A 26202-nucleotide genomic window follows, 5' to 3' on the forward strand; every position below is an offset into this window, starting at 1 on the left:
TTGAGATGTATCAGCTGTATTCTGTGTGATAAGTGTCTCTCTGGTGCTTTGTAGATAATGACCAACATGGTGAAGATGAAGAGAAGATCATATCCTCCATCATCTCGCAGCATAGACGAGCCCCTCCAGCGGCCGGTTACGCCCAGTTCTCACAAAAACTCCATGTAAGGACATCATTCTCAATGCCTGTTCATAACAAGATGACTATTTGGTGCAATAAACATATTCATTTGAATCAACAGCTGTTAATGCATCTGTTCAGACCAACACAAACATTCACATGCCGTCAATGCGACAACATTTTGTCGCAAGTATTAGTTGGTAGTTAAATTTGCAAATCAAATAATTTAAAGTAAATTGATCATGTTTGATAACTTTAGTAACAGAGTTAAGTATTTGCTCTGATAATTTTGAAAACAGGGCTGAGAATTTGATAGTTTTTGATTACTTTGGTAACGGTTGAATGTTTGATCACTTATAATTTTGGTAATCATTTTAATAACTTTGGTTAAACAGAGTTGAATGTTTAATAACTTTGATAACACGTTTGGTGATCAAACATTCAACCCTGTTATCAAAGTTTGATTGTTATAATAATTTTTGGTAACAGAGTTGAGTGTTTAACCACTTTTAATACATTTGGAAACACAGTTGACAATCAAACATTCAACCCTGTTACCAAAGTTTGATTGTTATAATAATTTTGGTAACAGTGTTGAATGTTTCATCGTTTTGATAACTTTGGAAACACGGTTGATGATCAAACATTCCACACTGTTACCAAAGTTTGATTGTTATAATAATTTTGGTAACGGAGTTGAGTGTTTAACCGCTTTTAATACATTTGGAAGCACGGTTGATGATCAAACATTCAACCCTGTTACCAAAGTTTGATTGTTATAATAATTTAGCTAAAATTAATTGAAGTGCAAAATTGTTGAATATTTAATCATTTTGATAACTTTGGAAACAGGGTTGAATACTTAAATTTAAAATGTGTTCAACATATGGAATTTGTTCCTTGCTTTAAAAACAAAGTTGTTCTTTGATTAATTTTTTTTCTGTCGCAGTGCGTAGAAAATTGACCAACTAATACGATTTGCGCTATTGATTACATGCCCAGAATCGCTGCATAAAACAAAATAAACAAAACGCAAAGAATATTTTGCAAACGACAGTGAATTTGCAAAAACATGTCAGAAGTATTGCAGTGCTTTCTGTACCTGGTTAACCGGGGTATTTTACAGTCAGAGAGTGAATTTGGATTATGTTGTTTCTTAGGCAATAAATCATCAGAATTTTCGTGCCGAACATTTGTGTTGGTATGAACAGGCCTTGAGTTCGTAACACACACATGTCCATCTTGGATTAATAAAATGAGTCTACCATTACTTATATTGAATATCACATTGGTTAACACATTGGGATGATATTATAGATTCACACCAAATCGAGACCCATAGACCCAAATTCAACCTATTTTCTTCTTTTTTTTTCATGTGACATTTAAAATGGAGCATTTCTCATATTCACATTTGAATCATTCAGAAATCTCACTCCCTCACAAATCTTATGAATTTTGTAAACTCAGAAATGATGTGTTATATTTTAACGCAAACCCAGCTATGGTTCATGTGCATGTCATGTTATTTAAATAAGTACATCTGTACTATTTTGCTTCCTTGTTGGTAGAGGTGACCACTTTTTTTTCCTTTTAACAATGAAAGTGTTTTCATTGGAAGCGTCTAATTGCTCAACTAAACTTGAGATAAATATACAGAATACAATAAACAAAGTGACAATAGCTCTGCCCTCAAGTCAAATAACGTGTCAATATCCAAGCAGGATGTACAAGACTGCATCCTCAGTTGGATATATCCTCATTGTTTCTACTGAAGCGTATGGATCAGTGATGGGAACAACTACTGACAATTGGTTGCATGACTGTCAATGTTTTGACCTTGCCGTTTTGAAATGGTATGAACGAAAGAATACAACATTGTCTTTGTCTTTTATTGGGCAAGAATTTATCAGAGCGTGTTTTTTAAGTTAATACTGTAAGGAGTAGACCAAATTAAGAATGATTTCTGAAGGATCATGTGACACTGAAGACAGGAGTAATGATGCTGGAAATTCAGCTTTGACATAACAGGAATAAATGACATTTTACAATATATGAAAATATAAACCAGTTATTTAAATTGTAATAACATTTCACAATATTACTGTTTTTACCGTATGTTTGATCAAATAAATTCAACTTTGGTGAGCAGAAAATACTTTCAAAATACTTACGCAATTGTTCCAAACTTTTGACCGGACGTATATTTAATTATTTTAATTTATAAGCACCTATATATGCAAACAATACATAGTATAAACATCAATATTAACCTACATATCATTTTTAAATAACATTTTGGAAGCATGTACAATTTCAAACATCCGTGACAATCATAATGTTATCAAATTACTGTTAATCTGTTGATCGAATTTCACAAATTTCCACTGTTACATCAATTGAATTACAACACATCTATTCTGCATCAAATACTTAAGTCTATAGAAACTGAATTTTTTGTCTGCAAAATGTCTTGGAACTGAACTAGATTTTGCCCATCTTAATATGCTTCTCGCTTCCACTGCCATGTTGGACATGTTAATGTTCATTTGTGCATGTGGGTATGTGTGTTTGCCTATGCAGAGCTGGTGGGGACGGAGTCTACCCCGTTACCCGAATGAGAAGTGAAGATAGCCCCGCCCACTCTCGCTTCAGTTCCCGCCCACCCACTCGCACCGGCAGTCGGCCCAGCACTGCTGAATCCATGCACCAGACACTGGGTATGTGTGCCGATGACTGACAAATATTTACATATGTACTCCAGCATGTCTTGTGTTTATTTTATTTATTTTTTCATATCCTCCTGGAACTCAGAAATAGACTTTTGTCCACTGTAGTGGACATTATATTTTAGTGAATTTCTTCACAGTTTTAAGTCTGGATGTCCTGTAAAGAGCACATTCGGGGCTTTGCAGAGATACCAAATGTTTGGCGGTTTCACCAGGAAAACAACTTCTTCTTGGTCTTTAAAAACAGCTGACATTAATGTTTAGCTATCTTATGGAAATATGATCATATTTTGTCATTATAATTTAAATCGGATTAATTCTCAAATTGTTTGTTATAAATCAACATCTCAGGAAAATGTTATGGGGTTTCTAATCAAAATATGACTTTGTTACAAAACAGGGCATGGATTTCATAAATGTCCACTGTAGTGGACGCCAGGACTTAAATCATGTTTATCAGGCATTTTGGAGACACAACAAGTGAACAGGGAAAGAAATTACATATCAATATTCCTATGAAATATTAGATATTATTATGAAAATGTTGCAATTATTACTCCCATTATTTCACTTCTATTTTCATTACATGTTGCACAAGAGATGTATGTACACATAATATGAAAATTAGATGCAGTGTAATGATACATTGTATTGAATGGGAAAATCCAAGTATGGCCATTTTATCCACATATTGCATAAAGTAAAACGGTATATCAATGCATTTCGTTATATCTTTCATTACATAGTTCAGAATCATCTTTAAACAAAGTTTGGTTAAAAAACATCTGAAGCCTAAAAATGTATTGTTGAATTAAAAATAAACCCCATTGTTTTTGCCTATACATGCAATTTCGTGTCATTTTATTGTTTAAACAACTGAGTTCTTGTGTCAACTACAGAGGACATAATCATAACATATGAATAAAATATATTTAAAAAAATGCATTTTTTTCTTATGCTCTAAACCAGGGGTTTTCAAACTTAATGATGCCAAGGACCCCCAAATATGATGAACCTTTATGAGAGACCCCCTTCCTAAAATCCATCTATCTTTATGTACGAAAAAACATTTAAACTGTTAGATTAATAGTAAGTGTGACATTATAAATACAACATATTGTTTCTCAACTTAAATTGACTATTAATGTTGGATGTATAAACCCGAAGAAGAACATTTTCAATTCAAAATTATTTGTATAAGCAAGCACCTTTCGCAATAAATGTAAGCAGCTTACCCCAGTGAGCGAGATAAAGGGGACTATGGTGAGAAAAACTCTCTGGAAAGATACAAAGCAAACATATACAATTCTGGAATGTATACGGCAAGAAAGGAGAAAAACATTCAGAAATGAAACCGTTAGAATATTCTGTAGACTTTATCCATTTTTGCTTTGTCTTTTTATTCTCTGAAATTTTCTGGGGACCCCTTGGAAACTTCTGGAGGACCCCTGGGGGTCCCCGGACCCCAGTTTGAAAAGCCCAGCTCTAAACAATGTAATGACATGAAAAAATACTAAATACAAAATGTAAAAAAAATGATGGGTCCCAGGAGGATATTGTTTTCTCATTGGTTTGTATTAATGTCATTTTACTTTTTCTATTCTCCGAATACAAATCTCATTGTTTAGTAATCCTTCAGAAAGATGAGATCACAGTTCCATCTTTAATACGTATATCGTTATAATAATTTTGGTTACAGAGTTGAGTTTCTAATGATTTTGAGAACTTTGGAAACACGGTTGACGATCAAACATTCAACGCTGTTACCAAAGTATGATCGTTATAATAATTTTGGTAACAGTTGAATATTGAATTGTTTTGATAACTTTGGAAACACTGTTGACGATCAAACATTCAACGCTGTTACCAAAGTTTGATCGTTATAATAATTTTGGTAACAGACTTGAGTTTTTAATGATTTTTATAACTTCGGAGACACGGTTGACGATCAAACATTCAACCCTGTTACCAAAGTTTGATCGTTATAGTAAATTTGGTAACAGAGTTGAGTTTTTAATGATTTTGATAACTTTGGAAACAGGGTTGAATGCTTGAACTTGACAAATGTGGTCAACATATGGGATTTGTTCCTTGCTTTAAAAACAAAGTCCTCATATGTCAATCTGGACCTTATTTGTGGAAAGCACCATAAAATGTATGGTTCTGGTTCTTCAATCTGATTGGATGAACCATGTTAAAAGCTGTTTGCAGCTACAAACACCAAAAATACCACACAGTTATATAAAAATCAGCTTCCTATTGTTTCTACCAAAAAGTTTTAGAAATTAATTTCCTCTCATGGCACATTTTTTAGCATTTGTATTTAGTAGCGGTTATACACTACAAACAAACGATTTTCTTATTTAGTATTTTTGTCTTGTTTCCAGTCCAAATATCTAACAATTCTCAAATCAAGATGATTTTACTAGATAAGTATAAAATTAAATTTTTTCTTGTTTTCTTTGAGTCTGTCAATGGAGTAAGAAAAATGATCTTGTTTGGAACAGAAACAAGATAATTTTTCTTACCCCACTTGATTTAAGATTTTTTTAAATATTTAGACTGGAAACAAGACAAAATACTAAATAAGAAAAGCATTTTTTGCAGTGTATTGTGTCATCAAAATTATGGGATACCCGTTTCATTTATTTCTCACTGACTTTTTCTTTCTTAGCAGCTATTCCTATTCAATTTCCTTACGAACAGCAACCATATAGCACGTCTCTCCTAGACCACTTTGCACTTCCTTGTGAAAGTGAACAGCTCTCAAGTCCTCCACTGTGGCGTGTGTGTGTTAATGATGTCAGCTGCATATGAGGTGTGTGTGACATCTTCTAGTCTTTCTCCAATCAGCCACCGATTCTGAATGCTGGCGTTCCTCTGTGGAATCGGAGCTAACGGGGTCCCCGGAAAGACGCGCGCCTCCACCAGGCCAGAACAACACCAACGGCCAAACGTACAGGTAAGCCCATTCAGCGTATTTTTAGCCCAACATTACCCATCTTGGGATCTTCCACAGCAGTTTTACATTAACAAGAGGTTTAAGGACCCGGGTGCGACATTCCATGCTCACTGTGGCATGTCGTATCTAAAATGTAAAGGTCCACAGGATCCAGTATTATCAAGCATGTCACAGGCTGTAACTCAGCTCTGGAAGGCAGCGAGCTTGAGAGAAACCAAAGGAATTTGGGGTGGGAGCGAGGCATCGAACCTTGAGTCTGTGTTGCCACAGGACAGACTTTGTCATGAGAATCCAACAACTGCTAAACAAAGGGCTTATTCAGGTACCTTCATTCCCAAATCCCTGTCCTACCTGACTCCTGGAGACCTGTGTATGTAATGACCCTTTGAACACACGTGCACAACATTCTCTCTCATCCCACAAATCAAGAGTATGAGCTGAAATCCTTTATTTTCAAGGCCTTGAAAGATACTTTATGTAAATTTAAGAGCGCAAACATTTCAATAGGCCAATTCACACTGCACCGATAGACACTTTGTCAGATCAGTTGGTATCGGCGTTTGTTGTCGTTGGCCACCGGTTGTTTCAGCTGATTGAACATGTTCAGTCAAATCAATCATTCAATTGCCGTTTCTTGGGTCATGGAAAGTCTGAGTGGTTTCGTCCGTGTTGGTCGGCGTTAAAGTTGTTTTTTTTACACTCAGTGGGTTGTTGTTGAATAGTGGAAATTGTTTAACTTAAAGGGGTGGTAAAACACATTGTTTTGAAGGCTTGATTGTGTTTGTGGGGTGCACTGTAACATGTGTTAATGCTTCGTTTTTAAAAGAAAAATCATTATTTTTCATATATTTGACATTTATTCTACACTGCTCTGTCCCTCCTTGTAAAACGGTCTGATGCTTTCCGGGTTGTATGAAGCCAGTCCCTCAAAAATACGCAATGGGCTCAGATTGGTTAGCTGGCCCAGTGTGTTGTGATTCGCTAACCGCAGTGTATGTTTGTCGGAAACGTCACGCCCCTTACCTTTACCGGTAGACTGTGCTTTGGTCAGTATTAGAAACGATGTCGTCAATAAAACCACACCAATCTGAGCCCGAATCAGACCCAGAACATTTTAGTGAAGATGATCGAGCAGAACCTGTTCAGTCCTAATGAGTAAAGACTGCGGCTCTACAGTGATCGCTACTGAATGGCACTGTTACTTTTGTATTTTTAGAACGATTATAGCCAAATATCTGTCGCAAGAACTATTAACCCAAAACACTAAACACTGGCTTTACTATAGTAGCCAAATCACACACAGAACCATGTTTAGCATGCCTGTAGATAAATAATACATAAAATCTCTAATCAAAGAATCATTTACACTAATGCCAAGTTCGCTGTTGAGATTTTAACGTTAGTGTTTGTAACGATAGGTGTTCGTCGGATAACGTTAAGTATGAATAAGCATTTAACAGACTGGTTTGCAGAACAGTGTTGTCATCTGTTTACTTCCTTGCTACAACCTATTACAGGAAAACACATCGATGAAAAATAAATCAGACTTGCAGGTTGTGGCCCGTAAACAGCTTCTGTTTGTAAATCCAGCTTTCAGGTCAAGCCGTTGTGCATATCCTGCATTGAACTCGCGAACATTGTGAAAGTTTTCCTCCGTGAAATGTGCTGCGGGAGGGAGCCCCGCGCGCGTCGTGCATTCACACACTGGCAGTGTTTGTCTTATGCAGCTGACGTTGTGCAAATCCGGTGTTGAACTCGCGAACATTGTGAAAGTTTCCCTCTGTGAGATGTGCTGCGGGAGCCCCGCACGTGCTTGTTCCCTTCTGTCTCATACACACGTGCATATAACATGTTGTATGTTAAACGCTCTGCAACGCACCCCTGTCCCTATGAAGGCTGAACAAAGCAAGTACCCCAGACCTGCAATCCGGATGAATATAACAGCGTTTCCTCTGCATCGCGGCAACAACACTCCAGCCTAACTATACCACAACAGCGCCGCGATACAAAATGGCCTCACCCCCCCCCCCTATTTAATATTCTCGGAAGAGGGGTTTATGTAAATATTGAGCCTTGTGATGTCACCAACCCTGGAGGAATGTGTGTAGTCGCCTACTGGCCGTTTGCTGTAGTTCTTAGAAATGGATTTCTTTAAAAGCAAATATCTCCCTTTGCTTTAAACTTTGAACGTTGTAACTTTGCAGATGTTGTTTATGCTAAAGCAGCAACATTACACGCTAGCTTAAGTTAGAATAGTGAAATCGTGGTTTACCACCCCTTTAAAGGGTTAGTTCCCCCAAAAATGAAAATAATGTCATTTCTTACTCACCCTCATGCCGTTCCACACCCGTAAAACCTCCGTTCATCTTGAAATCCGATTGCTCAGTGAGGCCTGCATAGCCAGCAATGACATTTCCTCTCTCAAGATCCATTCATGTACTAAAAACATATTTAAATCAGTTCATGCGAGTACAGTGGTTCAATATTAATATTATAGCAACGAGAATATTTTTGGTGCACCAAAACCCCCAAAATAACGACTTATATAGAGATGGCCAATTTCAAAACACTGCTTGATGATGCTTCGGAGCGTTATATGAATCAGCATTTTGAAATTGTACGTTGGAAACGGTACTCTAAATTCTTTTTGCAGGCTCCTCCCCTATTGGGCAGTGTCAGGTTTCATATTACAACATTTATTTTAACAATCAAAACCTTTTCTAATCTTGACAAAACACATATCGTCGGAAAGGTCTGAGTCTCAAGGTTCCATACTTGGTGACTGTTTTGTGATAGAAGTGATATTTGGACAGAAATGTATTCAATTGTTGCAGGAGAATGCATCAAAAAAAACAATCTACGGAATGTGGGTGACCGGATATTTTTGGTACAGCGCATGGGGACTTCAATTTTTGTGATATCTACTTCAAATTTGGAACACAACTTGGTTAGATATATGGCTTTAAATTAAAAGAGTACTTTAAAATCAGAGTAAAAAATATTTAGTACAGAACATTTCATTTACAGTAAATTTAAACTTCCAAAACTTTTCCATACTTTCATATTTTGAAGAGCTTTTACTTCAAAATCTTCAAATAATCTGTGACCAAATAATGAGTGTCTGAGACCAAATTTAGCTCAGTATTCCAAGGCATTCTTGAATTTGCATTTTCTCAAAAAAGGGGCTGACACTTAAAGTTAACGTTTAGCTTTATTCTAAGCCAAAATCCTATGTCTGTATTTTTAGCAAAACCTTTTTATATACAAACGAAAAGATCTGTTAAAAACCTATTCTTCCCAAGGCTCGTTTTAGAGTAAAAAATCCCTCGGCCAGATACACTTGATTGAGAAGCAAATGCAAACAGATTCAAATGAGTCTGCTAGTCACTCTGAGCAGCACTGGACGAAGGCAAATTGCGAATGTAAACTTAGTGGCATCTCTTTCATTCTCTCCTTTCTAGTGGCCAGAGAGTGGGCTTTGCAAGCCAGCCAAAGATTCCTCGCACCCCTGACAGTGACGCAGGCAGCACTAGCAGGTCTCGTCTGCCCCCGCTGGCCCCCCAGTTCTCCAACAGCGAGCCCCAGCAGAGCGGCAGCAGGCCCGGTTCGGCAGGGGGCTCCGCTGGGCGGCCCAGCCAACAGAGTAAGTCATTCCCTCAACTTTCCCATCAAAACCGGTTCTCTTATATTGTCTCTCAAACAAAACTTGTATGTGCAATGATCTTATCTATAGGATCAGACACCAATCCCACCCATGTTTGAAGACTGTTCCTGTGAATCCTTTTTGATGTAAATCTAATGGCTTCTTTACATTTTGTATGTGTGCAAGTGTAAGTACACACGCCCTTGTTATATACTTTTACTCTCATGTGTAACAGATGTTGTGTAGCATCATTGTGAGCTCTTATGTATAAAGCAAATACGTCAATGGCAGGCCATTCCTTACAGTGATTTTACTATGGTCAAAGAGTGTTGTTAATGGTTCCGGTTCAGATTACTCTCTAATTCCTTAAAATTACAATAAATTGCACAAAATTAAAATACTAGAACATGGTAAATCATGGTAAACTATGGTAAATTGTGGTAAACTATGGTAAATCATGGTAAACTATGGTAAATCATGCTAGAACATGGTAAACTATGGCAAATCATTCTAGAACATGGTAAACCATTGTAAACTATGGTAAATCATGGTAAACTATGGTAAATCATGCTAGAATCATGGTAAAGCATACTAGAACGTGGTAAATCATGGTAAACTATGGCAAATCATACTAGAACATGGTAAACCATGGTAAACTATGGTTAATCATGCTAGAATCATGGTAAATCCTAATAGAACGTGGTAAATCATGGTAAACTATGGCAAATCATACTAGAACATGGTAAATCATGGTAAACTATGGTTAATCATGCTAGAATCATGGTAAATCCTACTAGAACATGGTAAATCATGGTAAACTATGGTTAATCATGCTAGAATCATGGCAAATCATACTAGAACATGGTAAATCATGGTAAACTATGGTTAATCATGCTAGAATCATGGTAAATCCTACTAGAACATGGTAAATCATGGTAAACTATGGTTAATCATGCTAGAATCATGGTAAATCCTACTAGAACATGGTAAATCATGGTAAACTATGGTTAATCATGCTAGAATCATGGTAAATCTTACTAGAACATGGTAAATCATGGTAAACTATGGTTAATCATGCTAGAATCATGGTAAATCCTACTAGAACATGGTAAATCATGGTAAACTATGGTTAATCATGCTAGAATCATGGTAAATCTTACTAGAACATGGTAAATCATGGTAAACTATGGTAAATTTTGGTAAACTATGGTAAATCATGCTAGAACATGGTAAATCATGGTAAACTATGGTTAATCATGCTAGAATCATGGTAAATCCTACTAGAACATGGTAAATCATGGTAAACTATGGTTAATCATGCTAGAATCATGGTAAATCTTACTAGATCATGGTAAACTATGGTAAATTTTGGTAAACTATGGTAAATCATGCTAGAACATGGTAAACTATGGCAAATCATGCTAGAGCATGGTAAACTATGGCAAATCATACTAGAACAAGGTAAACCATGGTAAACTAAGGTTAAATCATGCTAGAACATGGTAAATTGTGGTAAACTATGGCAAATCATACTAGAACATGGTAAATCATGGAAAAGTGAATCATGGTGAATCATACTAGAACGTGTTAAATTGTGGTAAACTATGGCAAATCATACTAGAACATGGTAAACTATGGTAAATCATGCTAGAATCATGGTAAATCATGGTAAACTATGGCAAATCATACTAGAACATGGTAAATCATGGTAAACTATGGTTAATCATGCTAGAATCATGGTAAATCCTACTAGAACATGGTAAATCATGGTAAACTATGGTTAATCATGCTAGAATCATCATGGTAAATCCTACTAGAACATGGTAAATCATGGTAAACTATGGTTAATCATGCTAGAATCATGGTAAATCCTACTAGAACATGGTAAATCATGGTAAACTATGGTTAATCATGCTAGAATCATGGTAAATCTTACTAGAACATGGTAAATCATGGTAAACTATGGTTAATCATTCTAGAATCATGGTAAATCTTACTAGAACATGGTAAATCATGGTAAACTATGGTAAATTTTGGTAAACTATGGTAAATCATGCTAGAACATGGTAAACTATGGCAAATCATGCTAGAGCATGGTAAACTATGGCAAATCATACTAGAACAAGGTAAACCATGGTAAACTAAGGTTAAATCATGCTAGAACATGGTAAACTATGGCAAATCATACTAGAACATGGTAAATCATGGAAAAGTGAATCATGGTGAATCATACTAGAACGTGTTAAATTGTGGTAAACTATGGCAAATCATACTAGAACATGGTAAACTATGGTAAATCATGCTAGAATCATCGTAAATCATGGTAAACTATGGCAAATCATACTAGAACATGGTAAATCATGGTAAACTATGGTTAATCATGCTAGAATCATGGTAAATCCTACTAGAACATGGTAAATCATGGTAAACTATGGTTAATCATGCTAGAATCATCATGGTAAATCCTACTAGAACATGGTAAATCATGGTAAACTATGGTTAATCATGCTAGAATCATGGTAAATCCTACTAGAACATGGTAAATCATGGTAAACTATGGTTAATCATGCTAGAATCATGGTAAATCTTACTAGAACATGGTAAATCATGGTAAACTATGGTTAATCATGCTAGAATCATGGTAAATCTTACTAGAACATGGTAAATCATGGTAAATTTTGGTAAACTATGGTAAATCATGCTAGAACATGGTAAACTATGGCAAATCATGCTAGAGCATGGTAAACTATGGCAAATCATACTAGAACATGGTAAACTATGGCAAATCATGCTAGAGCATGGTAAACTATGGCAAATCATACTAGAACAAGGTAAACCATGGTAAACTAAGGTTAAATCATGCTAGAACATGGTAAATTGTGGTAAACAATGGCAAATCATACTAGAACATGGTAAATCATGGAAAAGTGAATCATGGTGAATCATACTAGAAAGTGTTAAATTGTGGTAAACTATGGCAAATCATACTAGAACATGGTAAACTATGGTAAATCATGCTAGAATCATGGTAAATCATGGTAAACTATGGCAAATCATACTAGAACATGGTAAATCATGGTAAACTATGGTTAATCATGCTAGAATCATGGTAAATCATGGTAAATCATGCTAGATCATGGTAAACTATGGCAAATCATACTAGAACATGGTAAATCATGGTTAACTATGGTAAATTTTGGTAAACTATGGTAAATCATGCTAGATCATGGTAAACTATGGCAAATCATACTAGAACATGGTAAATCATGGTTAACTATGGTAAATTTTGGTAAACTATGGTAAATCATGCTAGAACATGGTAAACTATGGCAAATCATACTAGAACAAGGTAAACCATGGTAAACTAAGGTTAAATCAGGCTAGAACATGGTAAATTGTGGTAAACTATGGCAAATCATACTAGAACATGGTAAATCATGGAAAAGTTAATCATGGTGAATCATACTAGAACGTGTTAAATTGTGGTAAACTATGGCAAATCATACTAGAACATGGTAAACTATGGTAAATCATGCTAGAACATGGTAAACAATGGCAAATCATACTAGAACATGGTAAATCATGGTAAACTATGGTTAATCATGCTAGAATCATGGTAAATCATACTAGAATGTGGTAAATCGTGGTAAATATGGCAAATCAAACTAGAACATGGTAAATAATGGTTAACTATGGTAAATTTTGGTAAACTGGTAAATCATGCTTGATCATGGTAAACTATGGCAAATCATACTAGAACATGGTAAATCATGGTTAACTATGGTAAATTGTGGTAAACTATGGTAAATCATACTATAACGTGGTAAATTGTGGTAAACTATGGCAAATCATACTAGAACATGGTAAATCATGGTAAACGATGGTAAATTGTGGTAAACTATGGTAAATCATGCTAGAACATGGTAAACTATGGCAAATCATACTAGAACATGGTAAATCATGGTAAACTATGGTTAATCATGCTAGAATCATGGTAAATCATACTAGAACGTGGTAAATTGTGGTAAACTCTGGCAAATCATACTAGAACATTGTAAATCATGGTAAATTTTGGTAAACTATGGTAAATCATGCTAGAACATGGTAAACGATGGCAAATCATACTAGAACAAGGTAAACTAAGGTTAAATCATGCTAGAACATGGTAAATCGTGGTAAACTATGGCTAATCATACTAGAACATGGTAAATCATGGTAAACTATGGTAAATTGTGACAAACTATGGTAAATCATGCTAGAACTTTTTCAAACTTTCTTGTCCGGCTTTCTTTCTTTATCTATCTATCTATCTGTCTATCTGTCTATCTGTCTATCTGTCTGTCTGTCTGTCTGTCTGTCTGTCTATCTATCTATCTATCTATCTATCTATCTATCTGTTGTCGTGGAAATTATTTTATTTTAAAAGTAATTAGGATTCAGAGAAGTATTGAAAGGTTTAACAATTGTTTATTTCTTGCAAGAAAGGCGTTCATCACTCTGAGCTTTCAGAGAGTGAAGGCAAACTTCCCTCTGTGTCTGAAAGCTTTATACCCCCCACTCTTGCGGGCACAAGCTGCCACTCAACTTCCTCTTATCAGCTTGCACACGGAGGGTTCACAAAGGTCACGTATCAAAAAACACAAACAAATCATATTTCTTAATATTAATACACTCTCTTTCTGCCTGTTGCCGGGCAGAAGTTTCTTCTTTAATCGTTTCTCTGCACTAGACCGCTTTTCCTGTTATCTAGTTTCGGCGGAAACTAGCAGAACTTAATGTTCTCTGAAGCTTCACTTAATAAGACATTGGTTAATGAAAATTAATGTTAGAGCATGCATTAAAAATTTCCATAACACTATCTATCTATCTATCATCTGAGCATTTCTATCTATCTATCAGATAATTTATATCTATCTGTCTGTCTATCTATCTATCTATCTATCTATCTATCTATCTATCTATCTATCTATCTATCTATCTATCTATCTATCTATCTATCTATCAACTTTTTCAAACTTCCTGTTCTAGCTTTCTCAAGCCAACTTCAAAGTTTGTTTACAAACTTTACTTATCTAGTTAATTTTGTGATACACGAAATGTGCACAAAATTCACTATTTACAAAAATAAAAAAATATGCACTGATGTTTAAAATGCTAAACCCTCTATTTTTCTTGTTAGGATTTTTTTTTTTTTTTGTCTCATTCTGTTCTTCATAAAACATGTTTCTCCTTGTACTTGATCCTCATAGAAATCTCATTTAAACAATGAAAGGAACAAGTTAATGGAAATCTTGTTTAGGTTGGCTGGTGTTCCCAGAGTGTTTGATTTCAGGAGGAAAAGCTTCAGTTACAGAAGTTGTTTGCAGTTTAAGCTCAGTTTTGTTTTTTTGTTTTACATGAAGTGATGAATTAAAGTAAACGTATGAACATTAAATAATAGAGTGAAGTCAATTTTGAAGTAAAGTCAGTGGATATTATTTTAGAAATAAAACAAGAAATTACTTTAAATGCAAAAAAATGGAGATATTTGACTTGAGATAAGGGAACACTTTAACATGTCTTTATTTATTTACTCTCTCATTCAGTCTTTTGGTCTTGTTTTTGTTGGAACAGATGTCAAGCAGTATGAACAACAGCTGCAGAACAGCTGAGTGTTTTATGATTTCAAACAATAGTGTGTCTTGGAGATTGACAAAGGTGTCTTTATATGTGCATTAACATTTTTATTTTAATTTTCTGATGAATGTGATGGGTTCTTGTTTTAATAAATTACTAATATAAGTGAGTAATCATTTCATTGTGATCAGGTTTGGGTTTGGGTTCCATTCTGCATTAATTACCAGTTGGACATTAATACATTTACCACTATTAATTTAGCAGACACTTTTTATCTAAAGTGACTTACAATTGAGGAACATACATGTGTCTTTCTCCTGAAGTAAATGTATGTACAAATCACAGTGGTCTTCTGGGTTGTGGCTAGGTGATTGATACAGTGTTCTGGGTGGTTGTCAGGTGTCCGACTTGTTGGTACGTAGTTTCTAGGTCATTCTGGGTGATTGATAGTGTGTTCTGGTTGGTTGCTAGGTGTTCGAGTTGTTGGTAGCTGGTTTCTTGGGCATTCTGGGTCATTGGTACAGTGTTTTTGGTGGTTGCTAGGTGTTTGGGTTGTTGGTGGGTGGTTTATAGCATGTTCTGGATGGTTTCTAGGTGTTTGAGTTGTTGGTAGCTGGCTCCCATTCTAGGCAATGCATCTCTACACTGTATCGAATTTGAATATTAATGTGTTTTGGGACAATATGTCATGTAAAAAGATGTGTAATAATATTTTCATTATAATGTCTCATATTTCATTGGAATGTCCAGACTTAAAACTGTGTATGTTGTCAGATGGTCAAAACCTCTATTCTGGGTCTCAGGAGGATATTTCTGTCTCGTGCAGAGTGGCATTTATATTTAGATGTCACTTCCGAAACTTTGCAGCATGCAATTGGCCGTCGGTCATCTTAGCAACAATAGTTTTATTCAATTAATTTTAGACTGTAGCCTCGAAATTCAGATCGCTACGAACACTAAAGTGCTGTTTCTAGAATGTTCTGGATGGTTGCTAGGTGTTTGGGTTGTTGGTAGCTGGTTTCTAGGGCATTCTGGGTCATTGATACAGTATTTTGGGTGGTTGCTAGGTGTTTGGGTTGTTAGTGGGTGGTTTCTAGGGTATTCTGGGTGATTGATAGAGTGTTCTGGGTGGTTGCTGGGTGTTTGGGTTGTTGGTGGGTGGTTTCTAGAATGTTTTGGATGGTTGCTAGGTGTTTGGGTTGTTGGTAGCTGGTTTCTATGGCATTCTGGGTCATTGATACAGTGTTTTGGGTGGTTGCTAGGTGTTTGGGTTGTTGGTGGTTGGTTTCTAGGGTATTCTGGGGGGTTGCTACAGTGTTCTGGTTAGTTGTTAGGTGTTTGGGTTGTTGGTGGTTGGTTTCTAGGGCATTCTGGGTGATTGATAGAGTGTTCTGGGTGGTTGCTAGGTGTTTGGGTTGTTGGTAGCTGGTTTCTATGGCATTCTGGGTGATTGATCAAGTGTTCTGGGTGGTTGCTAGGTGTTTGGGTTGTTTCTAGGGCATTCTGGGGGATTGGTACAGTGTTCTGGTTGGTTGCTAGGTGTTTGGGTTGTTGGTATGTAGTTTCTACAGCATTCTGGGTGATTGATAGAGTGTTCTGGGTGGTTGCTAGGTGTTTGGGTTGTTGGCAGGTGGTTTCTATGGTATTATGGGAGATTGGTACAGTTTTCTGGTTGGTTTGCTAGGTGTTTGGGTTGTAGGTAGGTGGTTTCTAGGGTGTTTCAGTGGGATTGCTACAGTGTTCTGGTTAGTTGCTAGGTGTTTGGCTTGTTGGTTGCTGGTTTTTTAGGGCATTCTGGGTGATTTGATAGATTGTTCTGGGTGGTTGATAGGTGTTTGGGTTGTTGGTAGCTGGTTTCTATAGCATTCTGGGTGATTGATCAAGTGTTCTGAGTGGTTGCTAGGTGTTTGGGTTGTTGTCAGGTGGTTTCTATGATATTCTGGGGGATTGGTACAATGTTCTGGTTGGTTGCTAGGCGTTTGGGTTGTTGGCAGGGGGTTTCTAGGGCATTCTGGGGGATTGGTACAGTGTTCTGGGTGGTTGCTAGGTGTTTGGTTTGTTGTCAGGGGGTTTCTATGATATTCTGGGGGATTGGTACAGTGTTCTGGTTGGTTGCTAGGTGTTTGGGTTGTTGGTTGCTGGTTTCTATGGCATTCTGGGTGATTGATCAAGTGTTCTGGGTGGTTGCTAGGTGTTTGGTTTGTTGGCAAGGGGTTTCTAGGGCATTCTGGGGGATTGGTACAGTGTTCTGGTTGGTTGCTAGGTGTTTGGGTTGTTGGTTGCTGGTTTCTATGGCATTCTGGGTGATTTATCGAGTATTCTGGGTGGTTGCTAGGTGTTTGGGTTGTTGGTAGGTAGTTTCTACGACATTCTGGGTGATTGATAGAGTGTTCTGGGTGGTTGCTAGGTGTCTGGGTTGTTGGCAGGTGGTTTCTATGGTATTCTGGGGGATTGGTACAGTGTTCTGGTTGGTTGCTAGGTGTTTAGGTTGTAGGTAGGTGGTTTCTAGGGTATTTCAGTGGGATTGCTACAGTGTTCTGGTTAGTTGCTAGGTGTTTGGGTTGTTGGTTGCTGGTTTTTAGGGCATTCTGGGTGATTTGAAAAAAAAAATTCTGGGTGGTTGCTAGGTGTTTGGGTTGTTGGTAGCTGGTTTCAATGGCATTCTGGGTGATTGATCGAGTGTTCTGGGTGGTTGCTAGGTGTTTGGGTTGTTGGTAGGTAGTTTCTACGACATTCTGGGTGATTGATCGAGTGTTCTGGGTGGTTGCTAGGTGTTAGGGTTGTTGGTGGTTGGTTTCTAGGGCATTCTGGGTGATTGGTACAGTGTTCTGGGTGGTTCCTAGGTGTTTGGGTTGTTGGTAGCTGGTTTCTAGGCATTCTGGGTGATTGATAGACTGTTCTGGTCAACATTGTTGTCAAACACATTACCATGCCAAACACTCTAAGAGTTTTCATGACAGATATGCTTTTTATCAGGCCATATCAATCATTTAATATCCATTTTCCTGTGAGGTCTGTCTCTCAGAAATGAGAGTGGAATTGTATTTGGTGGCTACTCCTTCCTGATGCATTACTGGAAAATCAATCATCCTCTATAATGCACATGGTCGAAGCTCCACATTATGTTTACTTCCTGTTAAGTGCCCCATCTTTTTATCTCACTGATCGTAATGATGCAAATAGGAAAATGCACTCAGTGTGTGTCTGTGCCGACCATGATCTGATCAGTTAAGACCACAGGAAATATGATTATTGACCTAAGAATACATCATCATTACTGTTAGAAAGGTGAAGCTCACAAAACCAGCCAAGAACATGTATGGCTCATAATTTGTCTCAAAATTGGGGATTTTTTTTGTCAAATTACATGACATGCCAATTAATTAAGTCACATTTATCAATTTTTATTAAGAAAAGCCCCTGGTTAAAAAATAATTTAAAGATGAAAAAAATGGTTGTTCGGGTTTCTAGGGCATTCTGGGTAATTAATATAATGTACTGGGTGGTTGATAGATGTTTGGGTTGTCAGTAGCTTGTGTCTAAGGTATTATGGGTTATTGATACAGTGTTTAGGTGGTTGCTAGGTGTTTGGGTTGTTGGTATGTGGTTTTTGGCATTCTGGGTGATTGATACAGTGTTCTGGTTGGTTGCTAGGTGTTTGGGTTGTTGGGTGCTGGTTTCTACGGTATTCTGGGTGATTGATACAATGTTCTGGTTGGTTGCTAGGTGTTTGGGTTGTTAGTAGGTGGTTTCTATGGCTTTCTGGGTGATTGATACAGTGTTCTGGTTGGTTGCTAGGTTTTCGGTATGTTGGTAGGTGGTTTCTACGGCATTCTGGGTGATTGATACAGTGTTCTGGTTGGTTGCTTTGTGTTTGGGTTGTTGGGTGCTGGTTTCTACGGCATTCTGGGTGATTGATACAGTGTTCTGGGTGGTTGCTAGGTTTTCGGTATGTTGGTAGGTGGTTTCTACGGCATTCTGGGTGATTGATACAGTGTTCTGGGTGGTTGCTAGGTGTTTGGGTTGTTGGTTTCTATGGCATTAGGATAAACTTAAAAAATAGTTTAACTTGGGGGTGAAAAAATAACATTTGATAGTGACATTTGATAATCAATTTTTTAAGTGTCTGGGGTGATTTCAGTTTTGTTATATTTTATATTAGCCTTTATTTTTATATTTTTAGTTTTCATGTTATGTGCTTTTGTACATTTTTTCAATATTGCTATTTAGGTTAAATTTTATTTGCGTTTCAGTTTTAGTTTATTTATTTCCAGTTAATAATTTTAGTGCTTCAATTTTGGCTTATTTCAGTTTATTTCCAAGCCAATATTTTCAAATTTTCGTTTAAATTTTTAAACTAATATATATATTCTATTTTATTTCAGCCTCGTTTTATTTAATAGAATTTAATTCACAGTTTTTTTTTGCGTGTTGTATTTCACCATATGATCCGGATACCACCTGTTGTGCATGTGCCATAGTATGAAAGTATTATATCTGGTATTTGAATAACTGAAATATGATGATTTGTCTCTTTATGGGCCCGTCTTGGGGTTTATCCAGAAATGTCTTTTTCAGTGTTGGACTAATTATTCTGTTCTTATAACCTGAAATAATATGATATAAATAAATGCATTATCCACTAATTAAAGTGACTTATCCAGTTCTGAACATGACAAGCATGTTTATTATATTCCACACCTTCTTTTCACCTTCCAGGCAGCCAGTCGAATAGAAAGTGAAAAGGGGAAGCTTTCACCAGAAGCCTATCGGCCAAGGAGCATCCAGCTTCCTGTAACAGCATCCACTTTTCTTATCAGCCCTGTGGAACAAAGCTGAGGATTGTGGCTCCTGGGGGCCTTTCAGCCCCTGTCACAGAGCGCCTCTGTAACACAGCACACTTCAGCAATCATCTAAACAAGCGCTTTCATTATCCCAACGCCTGCTGCTCCACTCCGGCTTTGTTACTCTTGAACCCCCGACCACCCTCGCTCCGAGGAAGCAGATGTATTTAACAACAGTTTTCAGTCCATGTTAATTGTGTTTTCTGTATGGCGCGCGTGATTTGATGCCGTTGTATTGCTGTTGCAGCGAGCCTGCAGTCATAAAACGTCATATTCGCCTGTAGTTTGTTTTGCATGCCTGTGCTGTATAAATATATCTGATGGAGGAAACTAACACAGGTAACTCCCAACTACCAGATTGATGTTTGGATCTGTATTTTGCCATTTTAAATTTGCGCTTTCAAGTGTTTTGAAGTCATAGATTGTGAATATTTTTTTACATTAAATATAATAAATTTTATATAAAAATGCCCTGTTGTGTCATTATTATGTCATAAGCTCGTTAACACAAAGATCTAATCAGCCAATCACATGGCAGCAACACAAAGCATTAGACATGTAGGAAAAATCAAGAAGTTCAAACTAGGGTGACCACCTGTCTTTTTTAGGACAGTCCCGAAATTGAGTAGCCTGGTCCTACCAGACTCGTACATTTCATTTGTACAGAGAGTCTGGCCCATAGACTGTAAAAAAATATGGACATAGTGTCCGTGACGTAACCCATAGGATTCTGAAGAGCAGTTTCGAAGCATAAAGTAGGGAGAGTCACTCCCGGATAACAGAAAAGGGCAAAGAGGCTGGACGTGGGCGGAGCTGAGGTGACATGATGACTAACAGACAGCAGATAAATGGCTATCCACCTGTCACTCAAAGTGGCCACGCCCTTAATTATGCAGAACTTTAATGCTTAATATAATGTAAACGTATAAAAAATTCACCCCCCTCACAGTTGTCATGAAGGGCAAAATTAGCCGTATACCGTAAAACTTCAAATAATAGCCCGGGCTTCTATTTACCCAAATCGCCGAACTGCACCGGCTTGTATTTGAAACAGGCGTCTATAAGAGACAGGCCTTTAATTTAGTGTTGAGATGTTCAAGCATGACAGTAGGAGGTTACAACATTATATTACGTTTTATTTATAATTAATTTGAATGTGTTTAACAAATCATTTAATGTAAGAAATGTCTTAGATCATTGGCAGCGCAAAAAACTAAACGATGTGACAGCAATGGGCAGAACAATATAAGTTAACGTTACCGCTAAAATCCATCGAGCATATGAACTTGTTGCCCGAAACACATCAACAAGAAAGAATGAAGGCTACCCTGTAAAACAACTGCAATCATGTGATAGAAAATTACTCTATTCATCACTACAGGGAGTGCAGAATTATTAGGCACGTTGATTTTCTGATCATATTTTTTTTCCAGGCACATTTGACCAATTCCAAACCACAGTAATCCTAATAACTACTATTAATTTAGTATTTAATAATGTATAAGTGATATATAATTGTTCATGAAGGCTGGAAATGGAAAAACACCTTATATTCAGGTGTGCAGAATTATTAGGCATGTTTTCTTTTACAGATAAATTGAGCCAAAAAAGAGATTTAACTCAGACTGAAAAGTCAAAAAGTATTAAATGCCCATGAGAAGGATGCAATACTAATGCAATACTAGACATTGCAGTTAAGGCGTGACCATTGGACAGTGAAATGCTCGTTGGGTCAGCAGGGTCAGACAAAAACATGTGGCGGAGAAAAGACACCTGTTAACTGTAAAATAATTAAGAATTAAGGTGAAGAATTAAGGGTGAAACCATCAGGAACCCTTTAGTCTCCAGCGCCACCATTTTCCAAAGCTGCAACCTACCTGGAGTCTCCAGAAGTGCAAGGTGTCAGGATCTCAGAGACTTCAGTTAGGTAAAGAATCCTAAAAAATGACCCCCACTAGATAAGAATCACAAGCTGAAGTGTTGTAAAATACATGAAGAAGGTTTTTTTATAGGCTTTATGGACAGATAGGTTGAGAGTGACTCTTGAAGGACCAGCACCACATCCTCTAGTACCACTGTTTGAAGAATTCATCTTCCAGAATCTGGCAGTACGTTTTGGGAGTTCATTTTAGTCCATCTCTGCAAAACGGACTTCAGGATGGACTAAAATGAACTCCCAAAACGTACTGCCAGATTCTGGAAGATGAATTCTTCAAACAGTGGTACTAGAGGATGTGGTGCTGGTCCAGAGGATGTGGTTATCTGTCCATAAAGCCTATAAAAAAACCTTCTTCATGTATTTTACAACACTTCAGCTTGTGATTCTTATCTAGTGGGGGTCATTTTTTAGGATTCTTTACCTAACTGAAGTCTCTGAGATCCTGACACCTTGCACTTCTGGAGACTCCAGGTAGGTTGCAGCTTTGGAAAATGGTGGCGCTGGAGACTAAAGGGTTCCTGATGGTTTCACCCTTAATTCTTCACCTTAATTCTTAATTCTTTTGCAGTTAACAGGTGTCTTTTCTTCACCACCTGTTTTTGTCTGACCCTGCTGACCCAACGAGCATTTCACTGTCCAATGGTCATGCCTTAACGGCAATGTCTAGTATTGCATTAGTATTGCATCCTTCTCATGGGCATTTAATACTTTTTGACTTTTCAGTCCGAGTTAAATCTCTTTTTTGGCTCAATTTATCTGTAAAAGAAAACATGCCTAATAATTCTGCACACCTGAATATAAGGTGTTTTTCATTTCCAGCCTTCATGAACAATTATATATCACTTTTACATTATTAAATACTAAATCAATAGTAGTTATTAGGATTACTGTGGTTTGGAATTGGTCAAATGTGCCTGAAAAAAAAAATATGATCAGAAAATCAACGTGCCTAATAATTCTGCACTCCCTGTATCATCATCCCCGCGATCCTCAATTACAAGTTCATTGGCGAATTCCTCCTCCTCGTCGCTCTTCTCCCCCTCCCTCTCTCTGCCTGCCTTGCTTGCACTAACAGATCCCGCCCAGATGCGCACGGCTCTCCCTCTTTGAAACAATGGATATCCTCGCTTCCATCAGAAGCTACTGTTAGGCCACTGCCACATACCTAAGATAACATCCCGAAGTTAATGAAATATATTATCTCCTCTTTCTCCCTCGCACACACAAACACACACGCGCAAGCATACCTTGAAGGATTTTTTCAGCCGCTCCGTATCCAGCTTTTCCCACGCTTGAAATTTGACAACTGTCAGCTTAAATGTCAAATCATACTTTTTTCTATTTGTCTCCATGGTGGTATTGAGAGAATTAAGAAAAACTGAAGACTGAAAGTTCGTTAACCTCTTTGTTATGTTGCCATAGTGAGGAGTCGTTCATTAACGGTTCCGTCTGTCACGTGAAATCTAATCAAAACAGAACAGACGATCTGACGGGTTTTAGAAGATCAAATACAACCCGATACTAAAAAACAGACCCGGCGTCTATTTGAGACCGGCCTTTATTTACCCAAACCTGTCGTTACACCAGACGTTTAAAAGAGACAGGCATCTATTTGGGACTCGGCTATTATTTGAAGTTTTACGGTAGTCCAAAACCACAATTTGTACCAGGCTGTAAACATGTTTTTTTCGGCTGTAAAGTTGGGCATTTTAACATGGAGCTCAATGAGATTCTGCTCCCTTCTGGAGCCAGTCGACGAATTGCAGTTTAAGTCACTTCCGTATTGGCTTCAAGAGAAACTGCGGGAGGTTGCCGCTTGGTCTGGCCACTCTCCATTGACGAGCGTTAACTTCCTTGAAGGTGGGTACTCTGTTGAAGTTTAAAACTATTGGATCTGCCTCAGAGCCACTCTGGATCTGCCATAACCAATCGCTAACGTTTGGTCTTGACATATGTCATCTCATACTAGCGCACGACATCAACGTCATCGTTCTCAGTCACTCCCTCTGTTCGCGGATTAGACCGGTTAAAATTTGACCAGAGAAAACCAGAGAATATACTGCAATCCCAGACGGAGTACTGAAGGAAAATGAAAATTGAGCGGAAGTACCTAGGAGGGCGGAGCCAGGCTAGAAATTGAGAGCTTTTTCCGGCGTTTCATCCCTGAAATCAGGGCTGGACTGGTAATCGGGCATATCCGGCATTTTACCGGTGGGCCGACGCACTTTTGGGGCCGATACAAGATTTTTTTTTGCCACAGCCACTCGGCCCATGCCAAACCGAGAGAGACCTCCCCTCCTCCATATTAGGCGCTGTTATTAACTGCAAAAAGCGAATATCCGCACAGTGCCGCTGACAAACATGCGCTGCGTTTCTGCTGCTCTATGAAGTGATGAACGGCGTTTTCGTGTTTTCTATGTGTTTACATAATTTTTTATTACAAATTCAATAGTTTATTATTATTTTTTTATTTTTTATTTTAGAAACCATGTAATGAGTCGCATGGTGTTACCTGTGATGATCTTACAGTTAAACTATAAATAACATTTCATTAGGGTAATTAAAGGATAATTCAACAAAACAGCTTTAAAGCCTGGATCTCATTAATTAAGGACAAAGCTTTTTTCTCTTTAAAGGGATTTTTCACCGCTGGAAAGATGAATGTATATTTAAATTGGGTCATTTATGTAGTAAAAATGTGAAATTATTTTAGAAGTTGGTGCCTTCTAGAAAAGCCAGAACATTTATTTTTGTGCCGCGGCACCACCCCACCGTCGTTTTGATTTTTAAAGTAATAAAATCATTTAGTTCAGTTAGAGAACAGACACTTCAATTAAAAACTAAACGTGTCTGCTCAATACAGCAGGAGCCGAACGAGAGTCGCAGCACAAACGCAGCAGGAGTCAGATTTCATTCATCAGAGAGTGAGGAGCTGACAGACCAGATGATCACGGAAGATTTGGTTTCACAGCGAAATGCGCTTATTTAAGTGAGTTTGTCATTCTAGCGTTTTGTTGCTGTGTTTTCATTAACCCACAATTCAAGCAACATGCCAATTCAAGCAAATTTTAACACTAGAACCGCCACGGGGTAAAATTTACCCATGGCTGTTTTTCAAATGTACATAACAGATTTCCAATAAAATATCCAAGTCTCCCAGTCACTGACTTTTACTAAAACGGTGTTATTTATAATCCCCTGTTGTTAAATTTTTTTTAGATAAAACCAGATTTAAAAAAGTGGCATTTATTCCTATAAGCGCCAGTGGGTCAAATTTACCCCTATATAATTCCTCTATTTTCGCGCTGCGTTTTAAAAACGCGTCGGCTTACTGTAAACAGTCACACAACGCGCGGTCAAATAAAGATGTTTTAGCCTATCTATAAATGGATTAATTATACATTTTTGTTTTGCAATTTTGTACTGAGTATTGTTTGCTACTATGTTGCTATTTATTCAAGTCTGCCCGTTTCCTGAAAATAAAAAAATCTGATATAAAAAAAATTCATCATTATCCCAAGTTTATTGGTGTTGTTCTCTTATTCAAATTATAAAAGATATACCTATACAAATGAATAATTAATTAAGTCAAACTGTGCGCTTGAATTTGTGTGTTATCCTTATCATAAGTTGTCATACATCTTATGCAGTGTTGTGAATTATTATTGCTCTTCATTGTCTATTTAGGGTATTTTTGTAATTTAAATAACATGGGTTATCTTAATATGGGATTAATGACATTTTATTATAATATTACACAACCCAAATATGTATTTATTTCCATCTAATTCTCGTCGTCATTGCAGGCTGGTTTAGCCTATTAGTTGATGACTAAAAATAATCATTTCATGACTCTATACATTACTTTATGAAGACAGTGGCATAATACAGAGACATATTACGTTTTTTAGCTGTATCAATACAGTAATAATCTGCATTGGTAAAATTTTACCCGCTGGCGGTTTTAGGTATACAGCGACCCCTGGCGGTTCTTGTGTTAAACCAAAACTAAAATGAACTCGGCCGACCGGTGTTCATTCACAGCTGCACAGTCATTCACGGTGCGTGTCCAGTCTGGCGCGTTTTCAGTTCATGCCTATGGAAGCTTAACTTTCATAGAAATTCATTGAGAACACTTGCTCCGCTCCGCTCCGCACCGCTCCGTTATGAATGTCCGTGCGGCCGTCTGTGTCTTAAACTCTGTCAGGGAGATCCCACCCCTATGGGCGGGTTGATAACATGCGGAACTAGCTCCTAATACTGGCTGTAGTCTTTAGCTTTTGGCCAAAAAAGGCCAAATGACGATATTTGTGCCATCGGAGGCTTTTTTCCAGACATAAAATCCATA

General features: G+C 37.3%; 1 protein-coding gene across 1 annotated transcript in view; it reads left to right on the plus strand.

Moving 5' to 3' along the window:
• Positions 1–20377, plus strand: part of armc9 (armadillo repeat containing 9) — a 99176-nt gene extending 78799 nt beyond the window's left edge. Inside the window, exons 22-26 of the mRNA XM_079808655.1 lie at positions 55–164; positions 2705–2841; positions 5704–5812; positions 9274–9455; positions 19791–20377. Coding sequence (XP_079664781.1) covers positions 55–164; positions 2705–2841; positions 5704–5812; positions 9274–9455; positions 19791–19813 — 561 coding nt within the window. The 3' untranslated portion in view covers positions 19814–20377. The remainder of the gene's footprint in view (positions 1–54; positions 165–2704; positions 2842–5703; positions 5813–9273; positions 9456–19790) is intronic.
• The last annotated feature ends 5825 nt before the right edge of the window (positions 20378–26202 follow it).

This window comes from Gobio gobio (assembly GCF_949357685.1).
Source record: "Gobio gobio genome assembly, chromosome: 24".
NCBI classification, from domain to species: Eukaryota; Metazoa; Chordata; class Actinopteri; order Cypriniformes; family Gobionidae; genus Gobio; species Gobio gobio.